Genomic DNA, 23,066 nt, shown 5'->3' on the forward strand with positions numbered 1-23,066 from the left:
AGAGGGTGTTGATTCCAGCACTTCCAACCTCAGAAGAGATGGTCACATTGAAATCTGCTCCAGCAATTTCTGCTCCCGCTCCTCTGCGTCCATCCTCCTCCTCCTCTCACGCTTCATCATGTCCTGCAACAACGTTTCTGTTTCTGCCTGCGGATGGGCCTGCTCCGGCGCCGAAGCAGGGCGCGGGGATTCACTCTTGGCGTTGGGTGACTTGGCTGAAGGAGCTATCGATCTGAGCATTTTCGTCTCAGAACAGGTGAGATCCAAGTAGAACTCTACATCACCCTTCAGACAAGGTCGTAGGGGAGGAGGAAATGGGTCTCTTGGCGTACTTCTCGGTAAAGCTTTCCATGTATCTCCTGCTGTACTCGAGACCTGGCCGCGCTCCCTTGGAAGAGGCAGAGCCGGTGAATCGATCCTCCACATTCTCATGCCGGGTGTTGACGATGGCGATTAGGGAGATGCTGCGGGGGCCCAGGTGCTCGTCCTCACGGGAGGCTTCAACCCTCACCGGCATGAACTTCGGCCCATCGACCAGGCACCGCAAGTCTTCAGCCTTGATGCTGACGATGTCTTTCCCAGCTACACGATGAATCTTGTCCCCACATTGCAAGCCTGCTCTCGATGCCGCGCCATTCTTCTCTACTGAGATCACCTAGAGTAAGGAAGTCACTCTACACTGGGCTGTTATAATCGACTCACCCTCATGTATCCCCCATCTTGGTCCACCTCACAATACAAGCCGAGGCCTTGCCCTATCAAACGTGCAGCAATCGCATCGCAAGTCACCATCGTCACAGAAGTCTCCGAATGTCTTCCAAGTGGCCACTTAGCGTACTGGCTGATAGTTTGGTTTGATGCACTTCATTCTGCCCCTGAATGACATGAGCTTGTGAAGCTCTGATCTCCTGACCACTTGAATGTAAGATTCGACCTGTTTATTACCATTCCTGCTCTCTTCAATTCATATACTCCTATACCCTCCTCAACATCTTTCCTCACGAAAGTTCTCTCTCCTCCGGTTTCTTTTCCGTATGGTTTCTGCTTGTTTCTTTCCTTAATCTTTCCTGCATGCTCTTTTCCCATCCGTCTTCAATAGCACAATTTTGTACTCACTTTGAATTTCTTCTCTTCTCCTTCTCTTCTCTTCCTTTTCTCTACCTCCCGTATCGATACCCATCCTTCCTCCCCACATCGCCTGGCATTAATATAAACATCTTTACCGTTCATTTCAACGGAAATGGTAACGGGAGTATGCCAATTTAAATCGATTAAATCGATTGAATCGTAGATTTATATCGATTGAGATCCATTTCAGTCTGTTTGTACCCACAGAGGAGGGACATTTGATACAAGGGGTGGGGTGGGGTGGGGTGGGGTGAGATCAAGTGATCAGAGCATAGGGTAATGAGGGGTGGGTGGTTGGAATTTGCGTGGGGTATGTTGACAAGAGGGGTAGTTCATATATCATTTGGGGCGGTGCGTGGTTTGGTGACCCGAAAAGGGGTATGAGGGGGTAGGGGTAACGAACATGGGTAGGGGGTTGCCTCTGAGGGAGAGGACTATGGATGGGTAGGGGTATGTTTTACAGGTAGAGGGGGTAGGGTATCTAAAGGAAGCATGGCCGGGACGCAGTTGGTGAAGGAGATGATGCGAGGAGGAGGAGGAGGAGGGCGGGTGGTGAAGGCGATGAAGGTGAACGTGACGCGACGAGGAAGACAAGTCCCCTCTCGTGGATGTGAGCTGCTGTCGTTGAGCAACAGCTTCTGCTCATCACGAGCGACCCTGGCAAGGCACGAGGCGCAGATGTGGCCCTTTGGGGCTGTGCGGGCATGGAGCATGGTTCATGGTCGCTGCTTGTCTGCAGTGGCGCAGGAGAACCGGAAGGTTGTTGAAGAGCTGAAGGTAAAGAAGCATGCGTCTCCGCATTCGAACGAGACGAGCTGCGCGACGCCATGTTCCACGGGATGCCCTGTGGTCTTGGCCCAGGAGCTCAATTGCTGGAACTGTGGGATGTCGCGGAATCATGGTCGCTGTGCCGAGCATATGTTCTGCGGTTCCTGCGGAGCCATGCAACCGCCGGCACCCGATTGCAACTACTTCGAGCTGCTTGGGATCGCAGAGGAAACATTTGACATCGACGTGCGGGTTCTCGAGCAGCAGTACAAGCAACTGATGATACAGCTTCATCCCGATAAGTACATGCAGAAGAGCCTGAGAGAGCAGGAGTTGTCCGCGGTGAGTGCTCGAGTTGGTCCTGTGCTTCATGGCAGGCTCTTGTAACCCATGATCCAGGCTCAAAGCTCGGTGGTGAACATTGCCTACGGAACCTTGAGATGTCCGCATGCACGGGCTGTGTACATGCTGAGGAGGTTGGGCCATAACTTTGATGAACACACGTCGGAGAGCAACCCGGAGTTCTTGATGGAGGTTCTGCATGGCTGCTGCATGAGCGATGGATCTGACGTTGCGTTGCCAGGTGATGGAAGTGTGCAGCGAGATCGATGAGAATGCGAGGAACCAGGAGAAGCTGTGCAAGATCAGAGACGGGTGAGCTCCTTGTGCTGCAAGACCTTGTGTTGTCTAACTCCTCTCTTCCTCTCCTGTCCAGGTTCTACAAGCCCACCATGGACACGTTATGCCGTGAGGCGACGGCCGCGTTTGCTAAGAGAGACGTTGAAGCAGCTCTGGTCACCACCTCCAAGTTGCAGTACTTGAAGCGGATGAAGCAGATGCTGCATCATTCCATCGATGTAGAGTAGATGAGCATAGACAGCAAGGACGTGCCGACTACAGCTGCAACTGAGAGCTGGGAGGAGCGAAACTTGCATGTTTACAAACAACCTTTGTTTTCTTTCAATGTACACGATTGACACGAGCATCAACGAGGTCAGTGAGGAGGAGAAGGGAGATGAGGCAACGACATGAGCTTCTTGGGTGCTGCTTGAGGAGACATCAACAAGACGTGCTGCCCTCCTCCCTTGTTGTCGGGAGAGAGCAGCAGCGCCGTCTCTACGTCCATCCGCGAGGCAGGAGGAGACTTGGAAAGGAAGCGCTTTCTTGCCGAGTCAGTGAGCTGCTCATGGATGGTCGAGACCTGCCACCTCCATCACTCGCTGTGCTCGTAGTTGGTCTCCTCACCTTCTCCTCGATGCCTTTCTTCCACTCCGCAAGAACTTCTCGAGATTGCGCACGGGAGAGGCCGCGGTTAGTCGGGCTCCTGCTGGACGGGCTCCGCATGATGGGAGAAGAGACCTCGAGCTGGCTCGAGTCGACTTGGCTTCTGTTGGGACTGGAGGAGGAGCGGTACACCAGGGAGGACGAACGAGCAGCTGCTGCTCCTCGCTCTTGCTGCCAGAGTCTCTTCCTCGCCCTCGCCTGGTGGCATCGGTAGGAGGATTGCAAGATGATGGCCTTCCTTTCGGCTAGAATGGCTGGGGGAGGGAGGGAGGTATCAGCCGCACAAGGCAGGAGAGAGGAGGCGTACCTTCGAAGAAGACGCTCGTGTCCATGCAAACTTGTGCTTCATCATAATCCTTCTCGATGTCGCAGACGAGCCGGGGGGACCTCGAGACTTGCTGCTGCTGCTGCTGCTGCTGCTGCTGCTGCTCCGAGCCTGCTGTTGCCTCCTCTTCTCCCTTCCCGCCAAGGATGATCTCCTCGTCATCCTGTGTCGGCAGGATCTTCCAGGACGTGCGCACGCTGACGTCATCTGCTCTGTGGGCGTCCGCTGTTACCTCCACCACCTGGAGTCCGCAGGCAGACAGCAGCTGGTTCTGTCGGGCGGGTCAGGGGGGAACATCAGGAGGCAGCTGCACTCACCGGCTGGTCGTTGACAAGCGACTGGTCGACGGAGTCGTTGAGCCAGAGGGACCGACGGACTTCTGGCATGCAGAAATCACTCGCACATGACGCGCGGCAGCACCTCCTCACCTCCCATGCATGTGGCAATCATGCTGTCGTCCACCGCCGCCTTCCCCTGTAGCACATCAGGTCGGGGTCGGTTGACGGGACCGGCACGACGGGCTTACCATTCGCTTCGCCTCTCGCACCAGATACCTCTCGGGAGAACACATTGTCCACATGATCTTGTTCCAATGTCTGCCAACGAACCTCACTGGCTCTCTTAACCTCGAAGACGAGACCTCAGGATTCGCCGAGTCAGCTGATTGCACAACGTCTTGTCGTAAGAGCTTCTTGCGATGTGAGCTCGAGTCTGCCGCACGTCATCCTCTCAACCACCCCTGGTCATGCACACCTGAGACTGGAGGATCGTGATGGCTGCTGCTCTCCTTCTCCTTTCCTTGTCGATAGTCTGGCTGCGCAGACAGTCACTGCCAGGACCAGAAGCACGATGCTCTTCTTACACAGCCGAGTGTCGTCGTATCGACGTCTGCAAGCGACAAGCAGCAAGGGCTTGTAACCTGCAGCTGGTCAGCCGGGGGGGAGCGGGAGGGCATCGAAAGAGCCTGTTGAGATAGTCTCTTGAGATGGAGGTGAACTCGCTGGCCCGGAACTTTGACAAGCATGAGAAGAGAAAGGCAGAGACGCGACTAGTCACCTCGAGGAAAGAAGTAGCGCGGGTGAGATGCCGCTTGTTCAATCTGACGAACTTCCTCGACCAGTGGCCGCGAAGAGTTTTCTAGAAGCAGTCAAGCAAAGAACGGCTCTCAGGAGTGAGAGGTAGAGGAGTGAGAGGTAGATCACCTGTATCTTGATGGCGGCAGAGATCTCAGCAGAAGAACACTTGTTCCTCTTACTTCTGTAACATCCAGTCATGTTGATCAACCCGGACCAGACGTGCCAACATCACATGGCAGCACAGAACTTTCGGAGAGCCCTGACGATTTTCCTTGAAGCGAAGTGCTCCACCACCAGCATCCTCCTGCAAGATCTTGTTCAGACCACTTTGACCTTGAACGCTCTCCTCCACCTCTCTCTGGGTGCCAGTGAGAAAACCTTGGCTCCATAGATGGAGAGCATGACGCGGCTGTCTGCCATGGCCTGCAGACGGCAAGTTCAGCTTGGCCTCAAATCTGACGACCTAGCGATCTGCGTCACCTGCTCCTCGACAGGAAACAGCTCCCCTCTCGCTCGCCTTGTCCGCAGCAACCAGCCCCTACACCCTCACCATCACCAGTAGACAGCGGCCCCCTCCCTCCTGCCCTCACCTGACGCACTTCTGTATCAAGATGACAGCTTTCTGATCTTCACTCGACATGATCGGGTGGTCCAACAGCTGATTGATGGTCTCGCACACCGACACGACATCTGTCCTCCTAGCTCAGCACAGCATGCACTGCCGTCAGGACTACCTCTCTTCGCGCGATTGATCCACGTGGATTGAATGGCTTCATACGTAGCTTCCTTGTCGACCTTGCAGAACTTTCCTGCAGTTGTCCCCTTCGTCGCTTCTTCCCTGTCAGAATAAACCGTCTGGGTCGAGGATTTCCCCTTGGAGGGAGCTCTCTGCGGGTTCAACTCAGCACTCTCGGATGTTCTCCCGTCAGTTAGAGCGAGCTCACGCTGATTCTTTCCTTCGTTGTCAAGTTGTACTTCAACACGTAATCCTTGACTGGTCAACAAGCTCAGGCGACAAAGCACTGAGAAATGCACCGTACCTCCCGACTCCTTCCATAACAATTGCAGAGCTTGGAGATCACATCACGAGCGTCAGGTGAGTGGGAGAAGAAGCATCGTGTTCACCTTGCTCGGTCTCCTTGTTTGACTTGGACGACAAGGCAGCTTCTGTCTTGCGATGCTTTATCGACATGGGTTCCTGTCTCAGATGCCGCGCCGAACGCTCAGGACAGCACAGATGACAAGAGTTATATATCTCCTGCTCCAAGCGAACATCTTCCTTCTCCTCCTCCTTCTCCTCCTCCTCCTCCTCCTTCTCTCAATCAGGCTGTGTCATCCTGGTCTTGTCTTCCCCAGGCTCCTCAAGAAGACGTGGATACAGCGGCAGCCTTGCGAAGAAGTCTGGAGCGAGGGGAGAGGAAGGACAGATCAGACAGTGAGAGGGAGGGAGGAGGAGGAGGGAGGAGGGAGGAGTTCACCGAGGGGATGCATCGGCTGATCGATGTAACTCTCCGCCATTAAATCGGCTGTACTGGGTGGGTGGTTTGAAGGATGTGAAAGGGGTACACTTGGCTTGTCCGGCTGGGGTGGGGTGGTAGAGGTGGAGAGCTGGGTGGGGTGGTGGGCGTTGATAGGGAAATCCCTGGCCAATGCAGGCGAGACTTGCGCAGGTGCGAGCGACTTACGAGGGAGCAGGACAAGCGCATGTGCTGCGACATGTCGAGAAACTTTCAGAGGTGAGACAAGAGGAGGAGGCGCCTGCCTTGCTGCCCGTGCCATGCAAGCCCAACCAGACGGCTCTGAGAGCTTCGCTCTATTACAGGCTGAGCTGGCAAGCCTGGTGGAGCAGTTGGAGCAGATCGATGTGAAGCGCGTCCTCGAGACGTACAAGCTCTCCGTGCAAGATGCTTCCAACACCAGCAAGCTCTCAATGGTCGACCCGCTCCCTGAAGTGGCGAACTTCTCTCGCCTGTCAGCACAGATGCGCAGTGACTACGTCAGCAAGGGACTGTCGTTGATCAACTCGGGGAAGGTTGGATACTTGCTCCTGGCAGGGGGGCAAGGGACGCGACTGGGCACGACAGAGCCCAAGGGATGCTACGACATAGGGCTGCCGTCGAAGAAGTCCCTCTTCCAGCTGATGGCCGAGAGGCTGACGAGGCTGCGGGAGATCAGCGGGAGGGAGGCTCCCCCCATCCCCTGGTACGTGATGACTAGCCCGATGACAGACGAGCAGACGAGATCCTTCTTTGTGAAGCACAACTTCTTCGGGCTGAAGGCGGCCGATGTCTTCTTCTTCCAGCAGGGCACGCTCCCCTGCCTCGACCTCTCCGGGAACATCCTCATGGAGTCGACGAGTCAGGTAGAGCCAACTATGTAGATTCCTTTCAATCCTTCGACAGCCTGTTCAGGGATGGGATGACGCGACGTGCAGGTTGCAAGGGCTCCTGATGGCAACGGCGGTATCTATCGTGCGCTGAAGAGCTCAGGAGCCTTGAAGGACATGCGGGATCGCGGCGTGAGCTACGTACATTGCAGCTCTGTAGACAATGCTCTCGTCCTTCCCGCAGATCCGCTCTTCATCGGTGAGAAACTTATCACTGTATCTGATCCAGTCTGCCCCTCCTCTTCCTCGCCATGCTGGTGAAATGTTTGACCTAATGCCGCCGATGATCGAAGAGAGTGGATCCACGAATTTGGAATTGCACTTACACGGTTGTTGTAGGATACTGCATCGAAAAGAATGCTGATTGTGGAGCTAAGGTGCATGATACAACTCCGATTGTCAAAGAAGCTGAAGTGTTTTGCAGGTTGTTGCCAAAGCTGGACCTGATGAAGCCGTTGGTGTCCTCTGCGCTGCCGGTTTGCACCCCGTTGGTTGATCTGGCGAACATGACGGAGGGCGCAGAAGAGGGAGGAGCCAAGGTTGTGGAGTACAGCGAGATCTCACAGGAGGCAGCGCGAGAGATCGATCCTTCCACAGGGGCGCTGAGGTTAAACGCGGGGAACATTTGTGAGTGAAGGAGGAAGGCGAGCTCGGAGAGATGACTCTGTTTGCAGGCAATCATTTCTACACTGTTGACTTCCTTGACATGGCTGCTGAGCTGTTGACTCCCTATCACATCGCCAAGAAGAAGATCCCCTGTATCGATGAAACGGGTGAGGATCCTTTCTCCTCCTCTCCTCCGCTGAGCTCGCCCAGGCCAACACGTCACCCCGCAAGTAAACAACGGCATCAAGCTCGAGCAATTCATCTTTGACTGCTTCCCTCACAGCAAATCGTTTGCGTGCGCAGAGGTCCGTGCCTCGTGCCCTCTCCTCGAGCTGAACCTTCATGCACCGTCAGGTCATCCGTGAGGAAGAGTTTGGCCCCGTGAAGAATGCTCCCGGCAAGCGACTAGAGCCCTGATGCCTCCTGCTGACCTGTCCTCAGGATCCTCCGTGGACTCTCCCGACACTGCTCGTGCTCTCTTGCTCAATCTTGGGCGCAAGTACGTGCAAGAAGCAGGTGGGAAGATCGAGGGCGACGGGCCTGTAGAGGTGTCGCCGCTCCTCTCCTACAGGTTCTTGCCCCTCCTGATCTTGCATTCAGCGATTGAGGGGACAATGGCAGGGGCGAAGGTCTAGAGGAGGCCTGCAAGGGCAAGACCATCACGGCGCCGACCATCCTGACTGGGTTGGGTGAGGTCGGGGGATCGAGGAAGCGGCAGGTTGAAGACCAGTAGGAGGATGCGGAATGTCTTTCCGTCGCGGCTTCATGCTTGCGCTGATCCTCATGAGGTAGGAGAGAGTCTCACCACTGGGCTGCTTATACCCATGAAATTCTTCTCTTTCTGCTTCCTCGTACCATCTCCTCGTTCTTGCTGGCTGCATCAATCAACTGGGCAATGTCGTCTGCCATGGCATTGCATGTGTTCGAGCATTGTCGGTTCTCCCTCCACTTTGCTTGCACTACTAGATGAGTTGAGACGCGCGGAGCAAGAGTTCGGTTGTGTGGGATGGCCAGCAGAAGAGAACAGGGGAGGGGAGGAGAAGGGAAGGGCAGAGAAGGCTCCTCGTCTACACATGAAACTAGAGACGGGGAGAGGTAACCATCTATCAAGAGGATCAAGGTGCGGGGTATGAGCAGAGCAGCAGCAGCAGCAGCAGCAGCAGCAGCAGCAGCAGCAGCAGCAGCAGCAGCAGCAGCAGTAGCAGCAGCAGCAGCAGCAGCAGCAGCAGCAGGTCGAGAAGCGTGGAGCACAACTGGGAGCACAAGCAGGAGCACAAGTTTGTGGCTGTGGTCTGCCAACTTACGCGGTCATGCTACTTTATAGAAGGGATGGTGGCGGCCAGGGGGAGGCGGTCGGGGAGGATGGGGAGAGCGCCGTGTGCATTCGGTTGTCTCGTCCTGTTTCAGGTTCTCCTCGGCATGCTGATGGAGGTACGGCTCTCTCAGATGCGATCATGGTTCGAAGATCCCAACCTCGCGCTCTCGGAATGGTTCTTCACCTCGCCTGATAAATTTGAGAATGTGCGGATGATGCGGAGGAGGGCGGGCGGCGCCATGGCGCTGGCGAAGTACAGCTGCACGTCAGTCCATGGAAGCCTTGTCGCTGACCCGCTGACCCCCAGCCCGTCGCGCTTCTGCTTGAATGGCAGCTACAGTTGGGGAAGATGTAGTGAGGGGCGGTTTCTGTGCCTGACAACAGCAAGGGAGCATTGCTTGCGTTCGTTACGCAAATCTTCAGGCCTCTTTGACCGCCTCATGTTCTATCTCTTTGCTAGAAAGGACTGCGAGCTGTTGACGGGCTGCCGAGAGGTTGCAAGCAAGTACGGCAAGGTTGAGCACACCAAACAAGTCCCGACCTGCTTTAGGGAAGAGGTGCGGTACGCCTGCAGGAAGATGGACAAAGTTTGCTACATAGAACAAGGGGAAGTGAAACGGCTGGAGGATCTATGCTTGAGCTGGGAGGAGTCTGTCTCGTCCTGCGTTCCGGGGAACCAACGGCTCTGCCCCACTGCTCCTCCCGCCAACGTCAGCTCGGCAAGAGCGAAAGGCGAGGAGAAGAGTGCTTCGGAGGGTGGTCGGCCCAGCCTCTGCACTTACAAGGAGGCAATCTCAGCAGCTGAGTTGAGAGGAAAGAGGAGGAGCGTGCTGATGCGATGGGACGGGAGGATGTGTAACCACATGATCCAATACCTCTACGCTCGCTTGCTCGCAGACACCCATGGGTATGGCTTGCGCGTCCTTCATGACTTTGGGTTACTCAAGCAATGTCCCGGCATCACGTTTGACCCTGTTGATGACGAGGATCGCGCATACATCCCCGTTGAGAACGGGCTGTGGAACCAGAACTACCTCTTCTTCGCGTCGTCCAGAGAGCTGGCATGGCAAATCTTTGTCGGAAGAGAGAAGAAGTTTGTTCCCAACATGATCGTTGTGCACTTCCGCCGTCTTGAAGTAGATTATGGTACACCGATCCGAAATCCGCCATTGACTTACTACACTTCTATACTCGACAAGCTGACGACTCCGGAGAGCAACCTGTGGATAGTCACAGAGCCGGATCAGGAGAGGAACCCTGTAGTCCAGCACCTCGTACAGCATTATGGCGGGACCATACACGGTCAGAGTCCGTACCTCGACTTTCTCCTGGGGTTGCATGCCGAGTATTTCATTGGGTCTGAGGGAACTTTCTCTTGGATGATCGCGTTCCTTTTCCTGGGCAAGAAGTTTTTCCTTTCCTACGATCCGGACATCTGCCAGGGCTCCGTCTGGTATCCGCTGCACCATCTCTTTATCCATGATGACCCGAGGGCGTTCTACCTTCGCACAGATAACCTGTCGACAGCCTTGACGGCTGCTCAGGTCCTGAGCGAGGGCTCGAAGTTTTCAAGGTGCGTCAGTGAGCGAACTGATCAAGGTGCTCCCTGGGCCCATCCTGTTCGTTGAAGTGCACGTTCCCAGTCAGCGATGTGCACCAGCAGCCCCAGCCTCTGAACAGCAGAAGAAGAAGAAGAAGAAGAAGAAGAAGAAGAAGAAGAAGAAGAAGAAGAAGAAGAAGAAGAAGAAGAAGAAGAAGAAGAACATCAAGAAGAAGAACATCAAGAAGAAGAAGAATATGGTCTAAGCGACGGTGAAGTTGGACTGTCTCTCATTCTCAAGGACGTCTGTGCGTCCCATCCATATGGACTTGGAGGCAACAGAGATGAAAGGACTGAAGCTCTTGCTCTGCACTCAGTTAACGAGATGTGATGGAACGAAGATGCCGGCAAAAGAGCTCGAATGAAGGCCAGGGGAGGAGGCAAGTGGGAGGTCGATGATAATCAGCCGAAGGACAAGGCAAATTTCAGTAGGTTCGAAAGGAGGGTCATCTTAAACAGGTCAGGGTAGAAATGAATGATCTCGATGTTTTCACGTCAGAGATTCATGTAGATCTCTCCCCTCTCTCCCGCTCCGGGCCTCCCTCCCCCTCCCTCCCTCCCTCTCTCTCTCCCTCTCCCTCCCTCCCTCCCTCCCTCTCTCTCCCTCCCTCCCTCTCTCCCTCTCTCCTCCAACACTGTCAAGTCTTCAAGTTCGTGCTGGTCACAATCAGGGCCCCTTCACTTGTCTATTGAAAGTTCGCTATCCTGAGGCAGACCCGTTGGACTTCGTGTTGCGCCTCAAGCGATAACAGTGGGGTCGCCATGGCGACTTCCAGGTTGATGGCAGGTGAGAGGAGAGGAGAGAGGAGAGAGGAGAGAGGAGAGAGGAGAGAGGAGAGAGGAGAGGGAGCAGAGAAGAAAGATGATTTTTGCGGGCGGGGGTGGAAGAGGATTACATGCAGAGGCTTTGATGTTGTGCAAGAGCAGAGGCGTGATATTGCCCCTTGCTTCACCTTGCCTGACGTACGTTGGCAGCCATGCTGCTGGCGATGAGCTTGGAGCCATGCCGGTCAGCATTGTTGAGCTCCCACCTCTTCTCAAACCACAAGGGTGGATGCGGCAAGACGACCATCTTGTTCCACACTTGCGCAGAGTACGCCAGGCGGCACAAGGACGACCAGGTGCTGGTGATCGACACGACTCTGCGAGGAGACTTGTCGGAGCTGCTTCTGGGAGGAGACAAGGGAGCCTCTGGGAAGCAGGCAGTGAAGGCCCTGGCTCATCTTCGCAGCACCACCAAGCTGTTCCATCAAGCTGCTGCTATCCATGCAGCCGAGGGAGTGACCTACGGGACCCCTTCCTCTACCATTCGCGCGGCACTGGGGAAGATACTCGCAAAGGAAGGGAAAGATGCCGACGGAGATGATTCCCTGCTTGACATCGACAAGGTTGTCTTGTACGAGACTCTTTCTGTCCTCTCGTCTCCTACCTTACCATCCCACTTGCATCGCTCACTTCACTCATTCTCTTTCCAGACTGTTGTGAAAGTTCACGACTTCAACTCGTGTATTCCGGAGAACGTCTTCCTGTGTCTGGGAGGAAGTGGCCCCCAGACTTCGTTTCCTCAACAGCAGCGACAAGCCATCGCCGACACCATCCGGAAGGTAGAGCAAGTCTCGCTGTATGCGACTGGTACTGATGGCGGTATCAACGTGTGGCAGTATCTAGACAAGAGCTCGACGTCGTGGAGGCTGATATGCGACACTGACGGTGATCAGGTGAGTTCTAACGCCCTTGCGTGTTTTGGTTCATCTGCTCTACCACAAGGGCTTCAGCGATTACACCAAGATCGCCCACGCGCTGTGCGACAAGTGCATTATACCGCTCAAGGTACGGGATGACGTCGACGGCTCCTCCTCTACTGAGCTCTTGGCTGTCCCCCTACGCAGACAAACTTGAATGATTTCTCGAATCGGTCGCATGAAAAGACCGATCGCCTCCCTCCTGACGTCTTTCTAGATGTATCCCTATGATGGAAGAGCTTTACCTCGCAAGACAGGTTTCCCTCCCCTCCTCTGGCCTTCTCCTCCTGCTCCTGCTTCTGACCCTCCATGAAACACTTGCAGAGCGGCGAGGTGCGAAGCTGTGTCCAGGTAGGAGGAGGGAGGGAGAGGAGGGCGGGAGGGGGAGGCAAGAACATGTTCCCTGACTGTTTGTTCTCAGCTCTTCATCTGGAACGAGATCGACGTACACAAGAACAGCCCGAGCTCGGTGCCTGCTGGAAGTTGCGACCTTCCACACTGACCAGACCGTCAGGTCTCCGGGCTCCTCACGCCCACCAAAGCAGCTCAGGGGATAATCGGTATGCTCAATGGGCTCGTGGCGGAGGTGAGCGAGGAGGCGGAGGGACAGAGGAGTTGAGGACGATGGCAGGTGGCCATGACGTACCCTGATCTCTTCTACAACGCACCGCCTGCTGGTACAGTCCGTGGGAGAGAGTTGGACGTGGGAGTGGAGGAGGGGGGGAGGGGTTGAGACGCAGGAGACCAGGGCTGCTGAGAGCATGTCGGAGTAGAGGAAGAGAGGACAAGGAGGAAGGGAAGGGCAAGAGAGATGGAGGGAAAGAGACTCAGAGGAGTCAGAAGGTAGACGCTCAAGTTGCCTCAGATCGCTCCGACATTGATGACTTCGCTGGAGCCTCTACAATGTGCATGCGAACATTCGGAGTGACTGGTAGGATGCGAGCGCAATGTCGGAGAAGGGATGAAGAATCTGCGCAGGTCTGGCAGCGGCTGAGCACGGGATTCCTTTCTGCTCGATGAAGGTGACGAGCGTTGAAGGGGGAGGAGGCTGACGGGGAGGAGCAGGAAGGGAAGCTAGAAGGAGGGAGGCTGGCGTACGAAATCCAAGGGGATACCCTCAAGCAGGTGCTCAACCTCCTTGTCTCCTTGCGCGACTGACAGACGATGCAGCTGACCAACAACATTGCTGAGCTCGCCGATCGCCTCGACGACCCCGCGTGGGGGAAGTCATGAAAGCTGGTCTCTCCCCATCGGTGAGCGGGTGAGGGGAGGAGAGCATGTAACATGAAACCGGCGCTGGCCGGAAGGTGAAAGAATAACATAAGGAATAAGCTAACGGGAATACGCTACTGCTCCTCCCAGTAGTTCCGCGACGGCGAGACTTCTGCATCCTCGTCAAGGGGCTTGCGGCACAGCGAGCTCTAGTAGTACCTTGAGGCTCTTCCCTGCCGCGCTCCTCCCCATCCCCATCCCCCTCCCCTTCTTCGAAGGGATTAGCAAGAGGCACCACAGAATCCATGCCATTCCTGCAAGACCGTCAGCCTCCTCCATCTCCTTCCCCCTCCTTCTCCTCCTCCCTCTCCACCTTCCCCTTCCTTCGCTTTCTGCCCACCTGTCGATTCGGAAGCCTGGCCCCGTGACAAGGTTCTTGGGTGGCATCTGAGTTGGCACTGGCTGGGGAGCTACTTGCCCGATAACGAAAGGTTTCTGAGCTGCGCGAGCGACGGAGCTCTCCTCCCCTCCTCCGCTGCTCTCCTCCCCCTTCCCCAGGAAATCTTCTACTGCGTTGTGATCGAAAGCGCTGTCCCCTCCTTGGACCATCTTGCCAAGATCACCGAGAAGGCGTTTGAGCTCCTGCCTCATCCATCAACAGGAGGAAGTTGCGGTGGAGGACAACTCTACCTTGGCCTTGGCCTCGTCCGTCTCAGAGGCAGCGGAGGAGGATGAGGAAGGAGAGGTAGAGGAAGGTTCATCCTGCTGTTCAGGGAGGTCACGGAGAGGACTCGAGGCTGCGATGGAAACCTGCTGAGAGATCTGCGACGATCGCTGCTTGATCGCATCCTCTAAGTTATCCAGTCGCTTCTCCTGCTTTCGAGTCAATCGACCGCTCTAGATGATGGAGACCAGAGGAGGATGCGCGAGGCGTAACAAGGAGGAACGACAAGGGCAGTTGGTGGGAGGGGGGACAATGAAGAACGTTCAAGTCCGGTGAAGAAAGAGAGGGGAGGAGGAAAATCACCATCTCGTTGAACTCCTCGCGCGTTACGGTGGAGCTCTCGCCGGAGTCGCTCGGAGGAGGTGGCGACTGCTGAGAGGCAACGAGAGGTGCTGGGCTGCTGCTCTCAACCTGGTCTGACCCAGCAGGTGCTGCGGTCTGAACCCCCTTGACGAGGTCGTGAAGAGGAGCGATGATCGCCTGCCACCTCCATCAGCCCCCCTCAACCACGAGGACTGTGCCACAGCACCCGCGACGTGAAGCCTTCCGGCACTTTCGCTGCCCCCATCTGCCAGGAGTCCTCGATCGTTGGGCTCAGCTTCGGCAGCCATGACCATCCCCGCGATGAAAAACTCTGAAGGCAAGCACGAGTCAGCTCTGTCTTCTCCGTAGGCTCCTTTTTCATCCTCCTCTCCCTCCTTCCTCTTCTTGCCTCCCCTCCCCTCCCCTTCTCTCCCTCCACATCTCTCCCTCCTCCTCTCCTCCTCTTTCGACCTGCCCAGGTTGGTATCCCTTCCATTTGACTGGAGGAGCAGGGAGGACATATTCGTCATAGGTGCTCTTGGCGTTCCAATCGGAGTTGTCAGGGAAAATCAACTGAGCGATGAAGTGAGGGGAGAGCAGATGCCAAATCCCAGCAGACCTTCAGTCCTGGGAGACGAGGAAGCAGAGGAGGAAGCTTTGGGACTGTGAGATCTATAGGAGCCGCCTTGTGGATCGGGGGCGGGGGAGGGGGAGGAGTGGAGAGCACAGGGCTCCAATGCGGCAACGGACCCTCACACTTTCCTGCCTGTCCGTACCCACAACCAGCCCTATCACAGCCTGTCAACCTACAGCCCTTCCGTTCGAACAACACGAACATCACCTGTAGTATCCATCCGGGCAGGGCAGGTTGGAGCATTCGCCGCACACAGTGTCCTCCATGCTGGTGCAGGAGGCGAGGGTGTACTGCGTGCTGCCGCACATGCTGCACGACCTGCACATCTTGTCTGACATGGGGGAGCACTCTTCTACTTGAAAGAAGCCCTGCGGGCAGGGGGCGGACGAGCAGTTGGCGCACTGCGTGTCTCGTTCGCTGCTGCACGGCGAGGTCATGTAGGTCCCAACCTGGCAGGAGGAGCAGGAGGCGCAGGCGACATCCGCACTGCGACCGCAGGTCTGCCTTGCAAAGTAGCCGACAGGACAAGCGCTGCATGGCGAGCATTGCGTGTCCTTCCTCTTGGAGCAGTTCTGTGAGTTCCAATACCCCGTAGGACATGCCGAGCAAGGGCTACAGATGCGGTCGGAAACTGCCGAGCACGGAGCGAGCTCATACTGTCCTTGTGGACAAGGCGAGCAGTCGACAGATACTGATGCATTTTGAGGCTGCAGAAGAAAGAGAGCAACAACAAGTCAGCAGTGAGAATGACAAGAAAGTTCATGGACATATATAATCCAAACCTGCTGAGGAGGAACCTGCTGGAGCAAGTCAGAGACGATGCAAGATCGAGCCATACCACGATGAAACGACCTGAGGTGAGAACGGCGCTGACTGTGGAGGGAGATTTTGACCCCCGCCCTGCTCTGCAGGGAGCGGCGGGAATGCAGCAGACTGGGAGGCAGGAGGAGAATAAGGCGGGCCTTGTTGAGGAGGAGAGACAGCGCGGGAAGGAGCAGGGTAGCGGTAGGCTTGAGCTTGCTTCCTCTCATAGTAGGGAACCTCTGGGAAAACTTCTTTCTGCGGGTTCCCCTTGGGCCAGAGGTGCTCCACTACGCCCCACCTCTTGTCGTCCATCTTCCCGGCTTCCACCGGGTTGCTCTTCCTGTTCCACTTGAGCGTCCAGTCGCTCTGATCAGCCGGCTGTGAGGTCTTGATGTCGAACGTGGGCATGTCCTCTTCAGCTGGCTTCCCTCTCGAGCTCTCCTCCAGCTGCTGTCCAAGAGGCGCCAGCCTTGGCAGCGCCACTGCTGGACTCCTGATGCTCGGACGAGGTCGCGAGTCCGACGGGACGGGTGGGGGGGGACTTAGCTTCGCATGCATCTGAGTTCGAGGAGCAGGTGCTGTCCTCCGGGTCAACACCTTACCTCCTCTTCTCTCCTGCTGATGCTGTTGTCTGGTAAGAGCTCTGACCATCCACATTCCATCTTTCAGCGCTGCTGGGTTCTTGTCTACCGCAGCGTCTGCGAGGCTCTCGGCCGACTGCCATCCAGGCTTTCCACTCCTCTTCCACAGATCTTTTGCTTTCAGAAAGCTTGCAGCAGCCTCGCTGTACTGCCCTTGCTTGGCTTGGAGGTGCCCTTCTGCAATGATCCGGACAGCTCTAGAGTATGCTGAAACCAGCTCAACCTTTGGGTTTGAAATGCACACATAAGAGATCAATGCGATCAGGCAGGTTGATAAGCATGCTATGCCCACTAGACGCAGCATGTTCCTGTATCGACGCAAAAATCAGCATGTAATCGTTTCGGAGGAAACTCAGACAACGGATCGCAGAACTAAACATGAGCATCAAACTCACCTTCCACGAAGAGATGGAGCGATTCGGTCAGTATCTTTCAGTCCAACCCTCGCTATGTTCGTCTCTTCGCCATGATCCTCAAAGTTTGTCGCCTCCTCTAATATCTCCGATGTGCTGCCATGATCTATTTCGGTCGGTCCGTTGCGGACGGTTGCAGCGGGACCCAAACGGAGCTTGACCGTTACGATACCGTTGTGGATGGAGGAAATGATTTAAGCTAAAACAGTAAATGAGAAGTAAAATAGATAACCTAAATGCATGCATGGGACGCGGAGAGTTGAGGTACAAGGGTGAATGACACAACGGGGTGGGGTGGTGAAAGCGAAGTCTCCACATGTTATAGGGGTGATAATAGGGGAAACCAGGGGTGAACACATATGTGAGGGGGTGGGGGTGATAAACGGGGAGCGATCATGGAGCGGTGCACTAGCATGATGCTGATGCTGGGAGGGGCGCAGGCGCTGGTCATGCCGCATGGAATGTCTTGCGGGGGAAGAGGAAGCCTGACTTGCCTCAGAAGCTCCTCCTACATCTCCCGCCCTCCTCCCACGTGGTTCGGGAACCCGGGCGGCCTTTTACGGCCACTCCATTGCAGGGGTGTAAGCATCAGGTGTATGGGAGGGGGCGGGGAGGAAAAGGCTGGAGGAAGAGAGAAGGATCCCTTGGCTCCATACGATGATGCGATTTTCACGGGCGAGATGTACAAGAGCGGCGATGGAACCAAGGTTCTTGAGAGAAGAGACGGCACCAAGGTAGGGGACCGCAGGCATGCAAGGATCTAAGTGTTGATGGCAGGTGTTGCAGCGAGCAGACGGTGTGCAGGTTGTCAAGGTTCAATGCTCCGGGTTCTACTGTGTTGATGTGAATGACCGTGTGCGAGCTTCCTCCTCTTCCTCATACCCTGCGGCTAGGTGGAGTCGTTTCAGAAGCCAGGTACAGAATCCGATCTGAGTACTTTGGTCACGACGGTGAGTCTGCGAGGGAGGGCCTGATCTCCAGCTCTTGCTCAAGGTGTTCTTGTGCTCCAGGTCAAAGTCATTGTGGGTGGAGTCGCCCCGCTGCTGATGCCATGGTGCATCAAGAACCAGGGATTGCTGGGAGGAACGCTTACGGTAATGAGGACCATAAAGAGATCGAGCTGATCATTCCTCAAGATCGTGCTGGTCGGGATTCTCAGCTCCTTCACCGTCAAGCAGCTGGTGGAGTATCGGGTACACGATGCGCTCAGCCTGTGCAAGGCATGTGACGCACGTGATCGGGGCGAAGGACGCTGTTTCAGTGGAGACCGGCCGAGATGATTTGACCTATGTCGATGTCGCCAAGCATGCGTTCGGGGTCTTGGGGTAGCTCTTGTTTCAGCATGCTTGCAAGTGCTGACACGTCCCTCCTTCCAGGGGCACCGCCGTCTTCGGAATGACGCTGGTCAACAGCCTGGTGAGAACGAACCCGGTGAACTCAAGGTTGAGTCTTTTGCCAACAGGGTATTTGTGCGGCATACTCCGCTTTCATTGGAACAACTCTTTCTTCGCTTTCCTCGTCTGAGGTGTTTTCAACCCGCTCCTTTGTGCCTCGAACTTCAACGTATGATACGTGGCCTCGCAGGGCAACATCATTCACAGCCTAGTTCCAGAACTTTCCTCGAACGGGTCAGCACAAACATGTGCTACAGAGCTCGCTCATGACATTTTCCTTCAGTTTTCAACTGGCGGCTGCTGCTCTCATTCTCCCCATGAATGCCCTCGCGAGCAAGTGCGTTGATCTTACGTTCGCTTTCCACCTACTCAAACATTCCATAGCTCCCGCTTCCTCTCCACCGTTGCCTATCTTGGGGCTGGGGCTTTGACGGTTGGTGTTGGCGCGACTTGCTGGTGAGTCAATGGGATGCTGCTTGCGCCTCCTTCCAGTCATTTCAGTTTGATCGCCTCCTGTCAGGTACGGATTTTCCGTCACTCCGGATATTTTTGAAAGGCTTTTCACCCTACCCCTCTTCACATCGCCTGTAGAGGTTTGCACCAAGTCTTGCTAGAGACGTCTCTCCTGACAGGACAATCTAGTACTTCCGATCGTTTGGAGTGATTCCTCTCCTGTTCTGGTTGGGAGAGTGGTCTTGATCTGTCCATATCTGAGTTTGTTCCAAACAGTGTTCACTTCGCTGTCCTGCCAATCGAGAGGAGTATGAAGAACAGACAAGCATTTCCTGAAGTCCTTGACAGAGCGACCTTTGCCTGCATTGTGAGACTGATGGCTCTACTGGCAACTCCCAAATAACCATTGACGTTCTTCCCGTTCTTCCCGGCAGCTGGCCAACTCTCTATTTGGTGTGTTGGGTTTTCTCTTCTTCGGAGAAGAGACATCGTCGGTCGTACTTGACAATCTAGGTGCGGACTTCAGCATTTGAGCGGAGAGAAGGGACTGACGAGCGGTCAACAGGCAATGGGTCGTTCTTGACGTGGGTGAAGCTTTCGCTCGTTCTGGACATGCTCGTCAGCTATCCGGTCATGCTCACATCGTCTCGAGAGATCGTTGAGAACGCCATCCTGGGAAGGTGAGACCTTCCCTCTGCTTCAACGAGCATGCAGTCTGTGAGAGTGCTGCAGTGAAACAAGAAACTCTCTGGTTCAAAGGCTGTTGATCAGGACGATGTTGATATCGACTGCGTTCCTCATCGCGCAGGTGACGCTTACAGGGATCTGATGTCCTTTCCTTAGATCATCTTGCAGATCAACGATGTGGGGAAGATTTGCAACCTGGTCGGAGGAGTATGCCAGGTGCGCTCGGAGATCTCGCTTCCTCCCGCCCTACACTCCCCTGATCTCCCTTTCCTCCTCCTCTCCCTTTCCCCCTCCTCTCCCTTTCCCCCCATCTATCCCCGCTTGTCCATCACCACAGCCTCTTTCTCACAGCTGTGACGTCGCAGTGTGCTCTCGCTTTCATGATCCCTCCTGCTCTCGCCATGAGAGCTTCCAAGAACTGGGGCCGTCCAGGGAGCGCTGCTGGAGTGGAGCAGACTATCCCGCAGAGGGTGAAGAAGAGATGGAGTGGCGACAAGAGTCTCTGACTAGTATGCAGACCGCAGGGCGAGTAAGCCCATATTCCCCTCGTTCCATGCTCGCCTACTTTATCATTTTCTTCGGCGGGTTCTCCTCCTTGGCAACCCTCTTCTCCTGTTTCAGCCACTAGCAGCCTCCATTCCATGGCATTTTCTAATGCTCGCTTTTGATCATTTTCGAGCGGGGTACTTCAGCCCAGGATTTTTGAATGGTCGGCGCACTGAAAATTTGTACCAGAAACTTCGATAATGGTTGAAAGTATGTTTGAATCGGGGACCGTGTCGAGCAGTTTTAGGTTTACAAGTATTCTTGCTTCCTCCAAACAACAAGGTTTCAAACATTAAAACTATTTTTGACCTTACACGCTTTTACACGCCTGGGGGGTGCATATCCAACCAAATCGCCTGCCCTACCCTTCCCCCATTGCTCTGCATCCGCACCCGCCGGCGCAGGCGGCGTTTATTTGAATCCCAGATGGCTCTCAGCCAATGGCTCTTTCATCTTATTCAAGCTCCAGGCCATCCAAGGTTGGATCATGTGTGAATGTTTGTACTTTTGCGGCATACTGCAAGACGACGTTTCAAACAGCTCGAGCTTGTTTTTCAAAGGAAGCTGTAGGAATCAGCATCGCCATGGATTCCAGAGCCTAGGGCTGTTTTCGAATCCTTTTGATGCTCATTGCAAGATGGAGAATTGCTCGTTTTTGGTGATCAAGCATCCACAACCCTCTTTCGTATGCTTGAGCTTCGAGCACATCTCTGACTGTAGAGTTGTTTGGTGTCAAGATTGTTTCTCGTAAAGGATCTCTCTGATTAGGCAATTGATTGTTGTTTTGGTTGGCATTCTACAAGACCCATACTTCCTCCTCTCTGTGTCAACCAAGCACATAAGCATAAGGCATGTCAGTCGTGTAGGCAACTTGATTGCAAATAGATCGCAAGTGTAAGATCGATGAACTATTCAACGCCATGAATGCCGGATGTGAATGAACTTCCCTCAGGACTTCTCAGTATCAGAACCAGCGAGCTAAGACATAAGGTAGAGTCTCCATTGAATATCATTCCTGCGAATGTAATGTTTTTATCAGTTGTGGGGAAGAGAAGCATGGAGACAAGCGGGTGCCCAAGCGAATAGGAACATCTTGCGGATGTAGGTTTGGACAAAGACGGCGATGATTCCGAGGTTGTGAAACAGGCAGCGAAAAGATGCTGAGGTTTTCGGAGTTCATAAACATGGCTTGTGACGAGCATGTCACACGTAAAGCGATGGAAAACAACAAACAAAAATTGTAAAGCAATCGAAAGCAACGAAAATCAATTGAATACAACAAACAAAATTCTTCTCAAACGTCTTACTCCTTGACTTCAACCACTGATTGAACATCTTTTTGACCTCGGTCATATCTCGACAAATCCGATTGTACTCCGCCGCTGAACAGAAAGTTGTTAGCGCCATCTTTTCAACGAGTGGTGCCGGGTTTGCAATCGAGAAGTGAGAGATTTCACAGTATTTATTATTTTCGATGTCGTCTTCATGAAAAAATATATACCCATGCACTCTGAAATTATCGTGGAGATCATCGTTGGCATGCTCCAACATGCAAGGAAAGCTGAAGAAACACATTTTTGGTATAGCATTCATTTCATCCGTATCCTTGTAAATTGATTGATAACAATCACGGTTTCCAACCTTGTTCAAAATTCTTTTCAGGGCCACACAGGGCACTCGATTAGTTATAATGGTTTCGTCTACATGTTCCAAGAGGACTCCATTGTACATGATGTACACTTCGACAACCTGTGCATCTGAGTGCAGCGATTTGATCATGCCCAGTCGATTCACTTCAACGCCCCTGTGATCTTCACACTGATATTGAACCCCTGTGCCAGGCTCAAGAATAATATTCAAATTACTGCTTGGCTTTTTCCAGTACATCCTGGGCAAGTCTCGATCATCAACTGACGTATGCAGGATCATTCGAAGCTTCAAATCTTGAGGTGTCTTTGACTCATCACAAGTCTCTTCCTGCTCCAAGAATGTATCGAAATCTTCCTGCCTTCGCCTCCCTTGAATTCCATTTGTTGCTGATACACGACGGTGAAGATTCATTTGTTGGTGTCTATAACTGGAGCGCAAGGGAAAGGGAAGCAACGGGGAGGGAGGGGAGCAGGGGGGAGGGAGGGAGCAGGGAGGAAGGGAGGGGAGCAGGGAGGGAGGGGAGGGAGGGAGAAGAGCATTGAAGGAGGAGGGGAGGGATACTTGCAATGGAGATCTCAGGATTTTAATGAAAATTATTTGCCTTTTGATCGGGGGCAAGGGGACCTGTGTTTCGGTGGCACCCTATAGACATGGGGTAGGTATCTATATAAAACAACCGGTGTAGAAAAAAAAGATTGCCGTTGCTAGCTGGCATACGACTCCTTGATTTGAAAACAAAAATACTTATTGGCTAGATTTACTACACTCGTCAATGGCTGACACTAATAAGATTTCATGAGCGTGTATCGAAATATACGAATAACCCTACCCCCTCCATATCAGACAAACATACCGGTACACAGGGAAGAGAGCAGCCAAGAGGCGTGTAAGCCGGAACTCAAATGCTTAAAACAAATATAAAAGAGTACTGAGTGGTACAAATCATTCTGGTACAAAATTGACTAAAAACTGTATGCTTATGATCAAATTAACAGGTACAAGTGTTTGTTAAAAGGATATTAATTTATAATTGGGCATTAGTAAATGCCATGGAATGTCTGTCACCGCCGTCCATGACACGGTCAGTAGTCCGAAACCGTACTGTACTCATAGCAAAAGCCCCTTGAATTTCAAATACATGAATTTGTTTATTATACTACTAGTTCTTGCGGCCATGAGGATGGGAGGGTACCTGCCGTCGAGAACGAGGATCCCCGACTGTATCGATGACGCTCTGAAGACCAGCTTCGTTCAGCATCGACCGAATCGTACGAGTAAGGTTGTCATGCGCCGTGGAAGCTTGGAGGATCGGCGTTTGCAGGTCTGGAGATGATGTGCAGCAACGGAGGGATCGAGCTCGCGCTGACATCCATCA

The 23,066-nt window shown here is 54.1% G+C and overlaps 7 protein-coding genes across 7 annotated transcripts; 5 read left to right on the plus strand and 2 right to left on the minus strand.

Annotated features, from left to right (window-relative positions):
- Positions 1-1,806: 1,806 nt before the first annotated feature.
- On the plus strand, positions 1,807-2,762 carry GUITHDRAFT_107346 (DnaJ, mitochondrial; the record flags this gene model as incomplete). Its single annotated transcript, XM_005833922.1, has 4 exons — positions 1,807-2,238; positions 2,296-2,430; positions 2,480-2,550; positions 2,612-2,762. 4 exons carry the CDS (start codon positions 1,807-1,809, stop codon positions 2,760-2,762), a joined length of 789 nt encoding a protein of 262 aa, XP_005833979.1.
- Positions 2,763-2,890: 128 nt separating this feature from the next.
- Positions 2,891-5,773, minus strand: GUITHDRAFT_107347 (hypothetical protein; the record flags this gene model as incomplete). The annotated part of the gene is made up of 19 exons (XM_005833923.1): positions 2,891-3,097; positions 3,142-3,434; positions 3,488-3,776; positions 3,823-3,884; positions 3,934-3,979; positions 4,032-4,101; positions 4,146-4,216; positions 4,259-4,319; positions 4,368-4,516; positions 4,562-4,642; positions 4,708-4,762; positions 4,814-4,885; positions 4,934-5,004; positions 5,062-5,119; positions 5,172-5,271; positions 5,316-5,469; positions 5,526-5,575; positions 5,622-5,651; positions 5,707-5,773. The coding sequence occupies 19 exons, from the start codon at positions 5,771-5,773 to the stop codon at positions 2,891-2,893; spliced, it is 1,986 nt and encodes a 661-aa protein (XP_005833980.1).
- Positions 5,774-6,214: 441 nt separating this feature from the next.
- GUITHDRAFT_94197 (hypothetical protein) lies at positions 6,215-8,417 on the plus strand. The gene is made up of 11 exons (XM_005833924.1): positions 6,215-6,317; positions 6,404-6,943; positions 7,016-7,166; positions 7,307-7,344; positions 7,392-7,443; positions 7,490-7,594; positions 7,642-7,740; positions 7,784-7,878; positions 7,928-7,970; positions 8,015-8,144; positions 8,195-8,417. The coding sequence occupies exons 1-11, from the start codon at positions 6,231-6,233 to the stop codon at positions 8,304-8,306; spliced, it is 1,452 nt and encodes a 483-aa protein (XP_005833981.1). The 5' UTR covers positions 6,215-6,230; the 3' UTR covers positions 8,307-8,417.
- Positions 8,418-8,935: 518 nt separating this feature from the next.
- GUITHDRAFT_137961 (hypothetical protein) lies at positions 8,936-10,694 on the plus strand (the record flags this gene model as incomplete). The annotated part of the gene is made up of 2 exons (XM_005833925.1): positions 8,936-10,487; positions 10,552-10,694. 2 exons carry the CDS (start codon positions 8,936-8,938, stop codon positions 10,692-10,694), a joined length of 1,695 nt encoding a protein of 564 aa, XP_005833982.1.
- A 556-nt stretch (positions 10,695-11,250) lies between these two features.
- GUITHDRAFT_137962 (hypothetical protein) lies at positions 11,251-12,461 on the plus strand (the record flags this gene model as incomplete). The annotated part of the gene is made up of 4 exons (XM_005833926.1): positions 11,251-11,275; positions 11,464-12,206; positions 12,256-12,318; positions 12,378-12,461. The coding sequence occupies 4 exons, from the start codon at positions 11,251-11,253 to the stop codon at positions 12,459-12,461; spliced, it is 915 nt and encodes a 304-aa protein (XP_005833983.1).
- A 1,115-nt stretch (positions 12,462-13,576) lies between these two features.
- On the minus strand, positions 13,577-16,852 carry GUITHDRAFT_107349 (hypothetical protein; the record flags this gene model as incomplete). The annotated part of the gene is made up of 12 exons (XM_005833927.1): positions 13,577-13,614; positions 13,662-13,756; positions 13,843-14,084; positions 14,133-14,204; positions 14,253-14,315; positions 14,470-14,646; positions 14,696-14,800; positions 14,941-15,042; positions 15,089-15,257; positions 15,311-15,810; positions 15,886-15,900; positions 15,956-16,852. The coding sequence occupies 12 exons, from the start codon at positions 16,850-16,852 to the stop codon at positions 13,577-13,579; spliced, it is 2,475 nt and encodes an 824-aa protein (XP_005833984.1).
- A 705-nt stretch (positions 16,853-17,557) lies between these two features.
- GUITHDRAFT_107350 (hypothetical protein) lies at positions 17,558-20,123 on the plus strand (the record flags this gene model as incomplete). Its single annotated transcript, XM_005833928.1, has 19 exons — positions 17,558-17,695; positions 17,739-17,804; positions 17,855-17,911; positions 17,972-18,055; positions 18,098-18,154; positions 18,210-18,286; positions 18,338-18,377; positions 18,424-18,486; positions 18,546-18,589; positions 18,639-18,707; positions 18,876-18,948; positions 18,998-19,035; positions 19,085-19,175; positions 19,243-19,321; positions 19,374-19,488; positions 19,541-19,616; positions 19,664-19,711; positions 19,861-19,965; positions 20,013-20,123. 19 exons carry the CDS (start codon positions 17,558-17,560, stop codon positions 20,121-20,123), a joined length of 1,431 nt encoding a protein of 476 aa, XP_005833985.1.
- Between the last annotated feature and the right edge of the window lie 2,943 nt (positions 20,124-23,066).

Source organism: Guillardia theta (genome assembly GCF_000315625.1).
Source record: "Guillardia theta CCMP2712 unplaced genomic scaffold GUITHscaffold_28, whole genome shotgun sequence".
Lineage (NCBI taxonomy): Eukaryota > Cryptophyceae > Pyrenomonadales > Geminigeraceae > Guillardia > Guillardia theta.

What these genes read in the sequence shown, in the direction of transcription:
- GUITHDRAFT_94197 (XM_005833924.1), top strand. Translation starts at nt 6,231, where the DNA reads ATGCAGGCGAGACTTGCGCAGGTGCGAGCGACTTACGAGGGAGCAGGA. An exon ending in ATGCTGATTGTGGAGCTAAG is followed by an intron (nt 7,345 to 7,391) that starts GTGCATGATACA and finishes AGTGTTTTGCAG; the next exon opens with GTTGTTGCCAAAGCTGGACC. An exon ending in TGGTGTCCTCTGCGCTGCCG is followed by an intron (nt 7,444 to 7,489) that starts GTTTGCACCCCG and finishes CGGAGGGCGCAG; the next exon opens with AAGAGGGAGGAGCCAAGGTT.